Source organism: Oncorhynchus nerka, linkage group LG20 (genome assembly GCF_034236695.1).
Source record: "Oncorhynchus nerka isolate Pitt River linkage group LG20, Oner_Uvic_2.0, whole genome shotgun sequence".
In the NCBI taxonomy this organism is placed as follows: Eukaryota; Metazoa; Chordata; class Actinopteri; order Salmoniformes; family Salmonidae; genus Oncorhynchus; species Oncorhynchus nerka.
In genome coordinates this window covers 36,893,779-36,904,435 of record NC_088415.1, presented here as the reverse complement: position 1 = coordinate 36,904,435, position 10,657 = coordinate 36,893,779, and the positions used below count along the sequence as shown (strand labels likewise).

General features: G+C 39.9%; 1 protein-coding gene across 1 annotated transcript; it reads left to right on the top strand.

The window, feature by feature from the left end:
• On the top strand, positions 1-4,188 carry LOC115102434 (DAZ-associated protein 2-like). The gene is made up of 4 exons (XM_029622375.2): positions 1-177; positions 776-894; positions 1,025-1,267; positions 1,620-4,188. Exons 1-4 carry the CDS (start codon positions 165-167, stop codon positions 1,746-1,748), a joined length of 504 nt encoding a protein of 167 aa, XP_029478235.1. The 5' UTR covers positions 1-164; the 3' UTR covers positions 1,749-4,188.
• Positions 4,189-10,657: the final 6,469 nt, after the last annotated feature.

Below are 10,657 nucleotides of genomic sequence, written 5' to 3'. Positions count from 1 at the left end.
ATCAACCATCACAACAAAAATCCAGAGAAAAACAAGGAAGTGAACGGTCACGTAACTCTGAACTGTAATCTCAATTTTTAGTATTCAAACGGTCCTTCTATAAAATACTTTTAACTTCAGAATAATTGTATTCGACGCATTAAACTACACACCAATTCAGGACAATGAACAACAAAGGTAATTTAGCTAACGTCCACAACCTTTGTATTAGCTCACATGCTAGCTATCTAACAACAGCGGCCAAGGGTTAGTTAGCCAGCTAACAAGCGAGACTAAAATGTTTACTTGACCGGCGTATTTTCCTTTTCATTATAAATTAGCCCAAACACTAAGGTAGATACTGCTGTCTAAATCGTAATGGAGTCGACATGTAAGTAGCCGGCTAGCTAATGTTACCCAATACGTAACGTTGGAAAGCTTGCTGTAGTTACTACATGCTATTTAGCTTGTAGCCGCGTACTCTGACCTCAATACCACTATCCAGTTAGCTTTTGCAATTAGCTCTAGGACTTGTCATAGTCACTATTTTGTCAGTTGGGTAAGTGTTTTGTTGTGACATTATTAACATAGCTAGCTAACTGTAATCACCATTGATGAATTAAGTATTTTCTCTATGTTATGTTAGCTACCTATACGTTTATTTAATTAGACCGGTCGGTAGTAGATTAACAAACTACGTTAGCCCTCAATAATGTTTTGCTATTGTGTGGTGATTGAGTAAAACAAAGCAAGTGTGCGTATTGATAATAGTAGAATATTGTTTTGTGTATCACAGGTTCCTATCCCCAGCAAGCTGTGTACCCTCAGCAGAGTAGTGCACCCATCTACCCACCTGCTATGCAAGTGTCTCCCCAGGCACCACCTTATTCAGACGCCCCACCTGCATACTCTGAGGTAGCCATTTATACTTGGAATAGACATGTTAACTACTTTTATGAATAGTATTCCCAATCATATCAATACAAACGCACTGACCGACTGTCTCTAACCCTCCCCTTTTCATATGTTCTCCATTACGCCAAAGATCTATCAGCCCAGGTATGTGCACCCATCTCAGGCTGGCCAGCTACAGCAAATGTCTCAGTACCCTGGCACTCAGATGTACATGCAACTGCCCCAGTCCATGGCTGTTGGACCAATGGGCCACAATGTCCCCATGGCGTACTACCCCATGGGAGCCATGTATCCCCCTGGCTCCACTGTGCTAGTGGAGGGAGGATATGATGCTGGTGCTCGCTTTGGTCAAAGCAACAGTGCTTCCATCCCAGTGAGTATCCTCAAAATGCCTAGGCTATATCTGGGGTGTCAAAATCCATTCCTGGATGACAGTGATTTTGCTGGTTTTTGTTATTCCCTTTTAATAAGTGTCCAATTAAGACCTAGACAACCTGATGAGGGGAAGTAATCAATTACCTTAATACGTACGAGGGGCAAAAACCTTCCAAGAATTGAGTTTGACACCCCAGACCTATGTTACACAATGTCATGTGGTTATATCATAAATCAATGTTCATATTGTGCTGGAGCCAAATATATATCCTGTGGAATTGATTAACAGATATTGGTAAAGTTACTCATGTATGTGACTATTTCTTCCCCATCACCTAAATGCATCACAGCCCCCACCTCCCGGCCACATGCCTAATGCAGCTCAGCTGGCCGCCATGCAGGGTGCCAACGTCATGATGTCACAGCGCAAGAACAACTTCTTTGTGGGTGGCTCCAATGGCGGGTACACCATCTGGTAACAGCCAGCGTTTTCCGCAACCTCTCCCCTTACTCCTCTCCCTCATTCAAAATGATGACGCCCTCTCCTGTCCCATCCGCCAACCCCTTTCGGGGATACTGATATCACCTAACGGAATGTAATATTTTAGAGCCCTGATAAAAGGTACAGTACTCCACTTCGTAAGCAAAACGGTCCTAATTACTGGTTCATAATTTGGGCTGCTGAACTTGTTCCCTGACCTTACAAGGATAGTGCTGCTGTCTTAGGTCAAAACACATTTCACATGTTATATTTCCTTTAATGCATGACATCAATCTACTCTCATAGCACTGTCCCCATTTTGTACTTGATAACTAATGTTCATGTTTATAAACACTCGTTGGACTTGGCCTAATGTCTTCCTTACAAAGAGTGCTACTGATCCAAGTAGAGCATCATATATACTTTAGTTTTCGCTGTTGCATGGCATGTTGAATAGACCCAGTTGGCCTATCTAAAATCAGTTTCTGCGACCACTGGATTCATTTCAATCGGATCAAATAGACGTACCAGAATACTGGTATGTTAAACAACAAGAACCCAAACAAGAATGGATCACAAAATGATTACCAGATAACATGCCATGGTGGTTTACTGTACCTTCTTGGGCAACCATAGATGAACATAATCGGCGTCCCAAAGAGCACCGTCACTTAAATAAAAGCAAATTAACTTAAAATACGTAGAATGAAGTTGAGATTTGGATCATCGAAAGGGTTGGTTGGCTTTACATTTTTGCAGTTATTGGTTTTAATTTTTGCCGTTTTAGTTTTTTCCCCTCTAAATCGGATACCCAGACTTGTACATCATCCCAGTGTTTGGTTTCCTTTAGTAAAAAAAAAATGGCACCCACCTGTTCTTAAACACTTAAAAGCACTGTCATGTAAACGAGAATCATCTAAGATCAGGGGGTTATTAAGAGTTAAACACTTTACTTTAATCCTTCATTATATATAAGGACTGTGAGGGTTCAATTACAATGTAACCGGTTTGTTTACTTTAAATATTTATCACTTTCGGGCACATCTTAGTGATTTGTTTGAATTATTAGTTAATGTTAGTATAACCAATTAGCTGGTTGTACCAAAGAAATGGTCTAGACTGCACTAGTAAATGTTTGGTTGTGACTTATAATTATAGTAATTGAAATATGGCACATTTTGAAAAGCAAACATCAGATTTAAGGATGCAGTGATGATTTTGATGGTACTTAAGACCTTCGATCTGGCATTGCTGTTGTATTTTTTAATGGGGTGCTTAAATGTTTAATGTAAATGTGACTAGGTGGTTCTGCATGCTTTTTTGCACTTTTGCTCTGTACAATTTTGATTTTTGTAAAGATGTATCATTGCTAATTTTTATAGAAATACCACAAGCATTAATTTATGTGCACTGCTGGAAATAGATTTTGCTACTTGTTTTTAGTACAAATGCTAATAACCTGCAAATACAGTGCTATGCATGTTACTCTTTCCTGTCCAACTTTTTTAGAATTCATTTAAATGTACTTTCACTCCAAAATGGGGGTGTTCCTAAATGTTTTAGGACTGCAGAAAATCACTTGCTTATTGTTCCCAATTAGTTTAATATAGTGTTAAGCCACATTATTTCTGAACATTTTCTTATAAATAAAAAATATGCATTGCATCAGTGGAGCTTACAACTGTTGACACAGTTTATTTTCCAATACACTTGTGCTGCTAATTAAACTACTGTATAAACTTTAATAAATATCTAACACTAGGTTTGATCTAGTTTGTGAGACCATGTCTGCATACAAGAATTTGATATTTTGGTTGAAACATGATTCATTGGTCTTTATTTTTCCTCCTGTTCGGATAGAAATGAATGTCACTGGGTATCTGACATAATAGCCTAGATTTGATAGTTGTAGTCCTCATGGAAATAGAAGTAGTCTTCACTGAAATGTGAATTCCAGGTCACTTTGGTCAGTTGACCAGCTGTCTGGTAAACTGCTAGCCAAGCATGCGACCTGTTTGCACATGTATTATCAGACTGCATCTGTTCTTGGTAACACTGATCACATGACCAGCCACCATTCCAAACATGGTTATCATGTTACTCATATTTTGCACAGCTGTAAATGTGTATCCCATTCCCAAATACATGCTGATGCTTCATACCATTTAAAAACTGTCACGGCTTTCAAAATGTAAACAAAAATATATTCCTTCAAATGTTACATTTTTTTGTTTTCTTTGTCCAAGACCTGGCTATTGTTTAATGTAGCAACATAATGGTGGCTTAGACCCAGCAATATGATGTACTAATGCTTACCAGTAGATGCCATGCCAACCACAGCCAGTGTGGAGTAAACAAAGGATATACGGACATTTATAGTTCAGGGATTCTCTTAACATTTTTATAATATGGATATGTATTAAAGTGATTTGATGGTCTATGGTACACTTTCTTTTAAGATTAAGGAGATGTCACTTTGGTTTGCTGAAACATGCGTCTGGAAGAAAGAACTCTTTGCAAAGGAACTTTGGTGCACTTCATGTTTTTTTAGAGTAAAATATGACAAATTTAGACAAATATTTTGGACAGTAAGGTTTAATGCTACCTGTTCTGAGTTCTTCTCTGTCATTTAGATTTTTTTTTGACAAGCATCAGGACTCAAGTGGCCCTGTATGAATTGTAAGTTGAAGAAATGTTTACAGTGCATAAATACCTTCCCTGTGATGAAAATGAACAACTCTAGCCTTGTTTGAAATACATATTGCGGGGTGTGAGATTGACACTTCAATGTTCTATCCACCTATCACTTATAGCTGTAAGGACATTCAACAATGAGTGAAAAAAGGAAAAAGCTTTATTGCCACATCTGACCTGCAGTCTTGAGGTCTGTCATGTCACTTACTACCTTTGGCAGATACTTCAATAAGATCATACAATCTCTAGCTGGTAATAGTAACAGATTCAATACAACATTTCCCATTTTGCTGCCCAGAAAGACAATAGTCAAATCCTTACAGTTTTGACCAACTGGTAAAGTATGGATAATGGCATATGAATAATACAATTTCATCAGTGCCTTCTACTGATCACCAAATACAATTCCCCATTTAGCACCCCGAGATACTCATTAAATACAGAAAAAGTTTTAAAAAATAAACAAAATGAAAAGCCTTCAGAGGTGACATGGGGAGCAGATGTATAACTGAATTGTGATGACACTGAAATGGAGGCATATTTATGATGCCATCTTAACACATTTACCTGCAAGAATCTCATGAAGTCTTCCATCCACCAGTGTTCCACAACGATCTCTTATGTGCACACAAGTCCATCAGTGCGCACACAGACCTCTTTAACTAATGCATCTCATCTCCTGCCCAGCTTCTGTGCCTATAAGTGAGTGTTTTCTTGGGTATAATCTATGTAGGTTTTCCTCAAGACCGCAGAAATACTGTAGATGGCCTTCAAAGATGGTTGTCATTTTCCTGTTTCCTCTCAGTTTGGCACATAACATTTTAACACCCACAAACAGTTCTCCTCGCATTCCTCCTTTTCATCCTTCCATCAAGTTCAAATGAAGTACTCCTTTTCGTCAGTTACAATCTCACCGTGGGCCTGATCAGGTTCTTCCACCGGGGAAGGTTCTTCTGTGGTTCTGTAGGCACCCTTATGGCACAAGTACCGATGCAGAAGGAAACCCAGGCCAGCTAGCATCAGCAGCACACCTACGATGACCACTGGAGAGAGAGAGTCAACTTCTTTTAGAATAGGGACTGAAGTTTGGCTACACTGAAACATGCCAGAACCTCAAGTAATGCCGAAGTTTAATTTCTGAATCTATATGACATTACGCAATGTCTTATTAATCAGAGGTAAACAACAGAGCCGTCACGAAAAGGGTTGGGCATCATCAACTCTGAAGGAAAGTATGGCTACAGTATTTTATTGACACGCTGACTTCAAATATCACCAAATGTGTTTTGTCTTTGTGAAATAAGTGCCACATAAAATGTCCCACATGTCATGGGTGGAATAGAAGTCATGGTGATTGATGTCAGATTCACAAGTCATTGTTTACACAACACACAAACTCTTAAGTAAAAAGCCCTGTATTCCAAACCAACAGTACTAAATTCAGGTAACATTACAATAATTCGGGATAGAGATTTGTAGAAAAAAAATAATCATGTTTGAATCATGTAAGCTATTTACAGTGGTAGAGGACATAGATGAGAAGACAGAAATTGGGCTACTTTGAAAACGATGTTGCGGGTGAAAGTGTATTGGTTGCTACATCTAAATTGTACCACTTTGTTAATTTTTATGTTTTATTAATTTCACTGTGACCTGCTACTGCTGACTATCAGTCAGTGATGCAGGCTGTTGCTGAGTGAGTCAATGATTGGTGGGGAGGGCAGAAGGGGTGTGTGTGTTGAGCACAGTCATTGGTGTTGAGAGAGCACTGCAGCAGGCAGCCATGACATGTGATGTGAGAACAATTAACTAATTAAGTAGTACTAACTAGCTACACACTACTCAGGCTTTCAAGATATGTAACTTTAAAAACACAGAAATCATCCCCTTTGACGGAAAATCCATCATACGGGATCATTTCTGTTTTTTGAAAGTTATATATCTTCAAAACTTGAGTGCTGACAAGTAAAACATTTTTGGACTAATGAAACAAAGATCAAAATATAGTTTTGGGTGGAGTTCTCCCTTAAGAATGGGAAGCATAGAAATAGAGCTTTTAACATTAGCTTTCAATGAGAATGATATCTATAACTCACATTTCTATGTGAATTTATCAGGTGCCCCAAAAAGTGACATATTGTCACTTTAAATATTATTCCAATGTTTAATTTTTTTTTAGAGGCAATTTCTGGCTCAGTTGACAGCCCCATTTATCTATTTCAGTAGTAGGCTACTACTCTTATTAGACTTTTAAATCACTGTGAATGACCTAGGTCCTATGAGTAGACCCACGTTGGCATATCAAAACATAAAAAATATTATTTTTTAAATTTGGGACTGTTCATCTTCACTTCGGGATGAATCTGAGACGGTGATGAAACAAGTTAAGTCTCAAGCCCTGTATGCAGCAAGATAGCGAACATTGGCCAGAAAGCTGAAGTCAGAGGAGTGGCGCGTAGCGGCACAGGGAGGAACCGATTAACTCCATTACTGACTATCAAATTATAATAGTAGCGATTGATTAATAGTAGAATAAAACTAGCCATTAAATCTCGGGCTCCCGAGTGGTGCAGTGGTCTAAGGCACTGCATCACAGTGCAAGAGGCGTCACTATAGTCCCTGGTTTGATTGTAGGCTGTATCACATCCGGCTGTGATTGGGAGTCCCATAGGGCGGCGCACAAATGTCCCAGCGTCGTCTGGGTTTGGCGGGGTAGGCTGTCATTGTAAACAAGAATTTGTTCTTAACTGACTTGTGTTAGTAATTAAATATGTAGAGGGGTGAGCCGGTCAGGGATCGATTCAGACAAAGTGGTAAATTGTATGACAAGCGACAGTTTATTCAGAGTGAAGATATCTAGTACAGCGTAATTACGGCTCTTCCGTTAGCTCGCATAGAACAGCAGGAAAGAGACCGTTAACATTCAGTACACCCCTAATATATGGCACAGAAAGTAGGTTGATTCTAGAAGATCGGATCTTTGGATTGGTTCAGGCTGGGTGTAGTCTGTAGTCTTCCGCCATTGGCTCAGTTGCCTGTCCGTCATCGTAGAATCCTCTTCGGGCACACAATGTTCGGCTAGAAAGGAGATTATGTGTGTGCGCTGGTTTGGCAGTTAGTGTGTAATGTCGGAGCTATCCTGTAGGGGACCCCACAGGCTTTACTGTGAGTTGTATCAATGTAATAGCAATAGGTTGGTCACCTGCATAAGAAATAGCATTTCTTTACACTTGACTAGTTAAATAAAGGTTACATTTTTTTTTAAAACTCATAATGTACTGGACTCATGATGGACTCCTCTTTCCTTTCCATCTTGCTCCAGAGGGATGTATTACTGGGACATCAGGCTGCAGCCACACAAATTGAAATTTTTGTGGAATAAAATAAGACAAAAACTTTGGGGGCTTTTCAATTTTTATACTCGTTGAAAATACGATTATTTTAGAGAAATGTGACTTCTATTAACACTATTTCACAATTTTTTAAATTGTGTTATCAGCATTTAATTAAACTTTTATTTAACTAGGCAAGTCAGTTAAGAACAAATTCTTATTTTCAATGACGGCCTAGGAACAGTGGGTTAACTGCCTTGTTCAGGGGCAGAACGACAGATTTTTACCTTGTCAGCTCAGGGATTCGATCTTTCAACCTGTCAGTTACTAGTCCAACGCTGTAACCACTAAACTACCTGCCACCCATTCACTATCAACCACTTCTATAGTTCAGATTAAATCATTTGGTGTGATGAACCAATAAAGGGAGAAATGCTGAGAACAAGGTAAAGCAATTTTACCAGTTTTATTTAGATTGTCATTATGGAGACACCTATTGGATAAATGTGGCAAACACCTCTCTTCCTGTGAAAACTGTTAGGACTAGTTCAGGCCTTGTATGGGCATCGGCTAGAAATATGCCTAGACCTGGCAAGCCTGGAAACCAGTCTCATTAAATATCTAGCCCCCACTCACTTCCTCATAATAACAGGCTTCACTGAAACCTATTTGTCTTTAATTATGTAATTTAGCAAAATATAAAACCAAAGTTTATTGCAAAGAATAGAATCTCATTCAATTATCATGGGTTATCTGCTAGTCTATGGGGGTATCACATGGTTCAATTCTTGGGCTGACTCTTTTCTCTATATATATCAATGATGTCGCTCTTGCTGCTGGTGATTCCTTGATCCACCTCTACGCAGACGACACCATTCTGTATACATCTGGCCCTTCTTTGGATACTGTGTTAACAAACCCCCAGACAAGCTTCAATGCCATACAACACTCCTTCCGTGGCCTCCAACTGCTCTTAAACGCTAGTAAAACTAAATGCATGCTCTTCAACCGATCGCTGCCCGCACTTGCCCACCTGACTAGCATCACTACTCTGGACGGTTCTGACTTAGAATATGTGGACAACTACAAATACCTAGGTGTCTGGTTAGACTGTAAACTCTCCTTCCAGACTCACATTAAGCATCTCCAATCCAAAATTAAATCTAGAATTGGCTTCCTAATGCAACAAAGCCTCCTTCACTCACGCTGCCAAACATACCCTCGTAAAACTGACCATCCTGCCGATCCTCGACAATGTCATTTACAAAATAGCCTCCAACACTCTACTCAGCCAACTGGATGCAGTTTTATCACAGTGCCATCCGCTTTGTAACCAAAGCCCCATATACCACCCATCACTGCGACATGTATGCTCTCGTCGGCTGGCCCTCGCTACATGTTCGTCACCAGACCCACTGGCTCCAGGTCATCTATAAGTCTTTGATAGGTAAAGCCCAGCCTTATCTCAGCTCACTGGTCACCATAACAACGCCCTCCCGTAGCACGCGCTCCAGCAGGTATATCTCACTGGTCATCCCCAAAGCTAACACCCACGTTGGCCGCTCTTCCTTCCAGTTCTCTGCCGCCAATGACTGGAACGAATTGCAAAACTCGCTGAAGTTGGAGACTTATATCTCCCTCGCTAACTTTAAGTATCAGCTATCTGAGCAGCTTACCGATCGCTGCAGCTGTACATAGCCCATTTGTAAATAGCCCACCCAACTACCTACCTCATCCCCATATTGTTTTTATTTACTTTTTTGCACACCAGTATTTCTACTTGCACATCATCATCTGCACATCGATCACTTCAGTGTTAATTTGCTAAATTGTAATTACTTCGCTACTATGGCCTATTTATTGCCTTACCTCCCTAACCTTACTCCATTTGCACACACTGTATACGGTGCCTTGCGAAAGTATTCGGCCCCCTTGAACTTTGCGACCTTTTGCCACATTTCAGGCTTCAAACATAAAGATATAAAACTGTATTTTTTTGTGAAGAATCAACAACAAGTGGGACACAATCATGAAGTGGAATGACATTTATTGGATATTTCAAACTTTTTTAACAAATCAAAAACTGAAAAATTTGGCGTGCAAAATTATTCAGCCCCTTTACTTTCAGTGCAGCAAACTCTCTCCAGAAGTTCAGTGAGGATCTCTGAATGATCCAATGTTGACCTAAATGACTAATGATGATAAATACAATCCACCTGTGTGTAATCAAGTCTCCGTATAAATGCACCTGCACTGTGATAGTCTCAGAGGTCCGTTAAAAGCGCAGAGAGCATCATGAAGAACAAGGAACACACCAGGCAGGTCCGAGATACTGTTGTGAAGAAGTTTAAAGCCGGATTTGGATACAAAAAGATTTCCCAAGCTTTAAACATCCCAAGGAGCACTGTGCAAGCGATAATATTGAAATGGAAGGAGTATCAGACCACTGCAAATCTACCAAGACCTGGCCGTCCCTCTAAACTTTCAGCTCATACAAGGAGAAGACTGATCAGAGATGCAGCCAAGAGGCCCATGATCACTCTGGATGAACTGCAGAGATCTACAGCTGAGGTGGGAGACTCTGTCCATAGGACAACAATCAGTCGTATATTGCACAAATCTGGCCTTTATAGAAGAGTGGCAAGAAGAAAGCCATTTCTTAAAGATATCCATAAAAAGTGTTGTTTAAAGTTTGCCACAAGCCACCTGGGAGACACACCAAACAAGTGGAAGAAGGTGCTCTGGTCAGATGAAACCAAAATTGAACTTTTTGGCAACAATGCAAAACGTTATGTTTGGCGTAAAAGCAACACAGCTCATCACCCTGAACACACCATCCCCACTGTCAAACATGGTGGTGGCAGCATCATGGTTTGGGCCT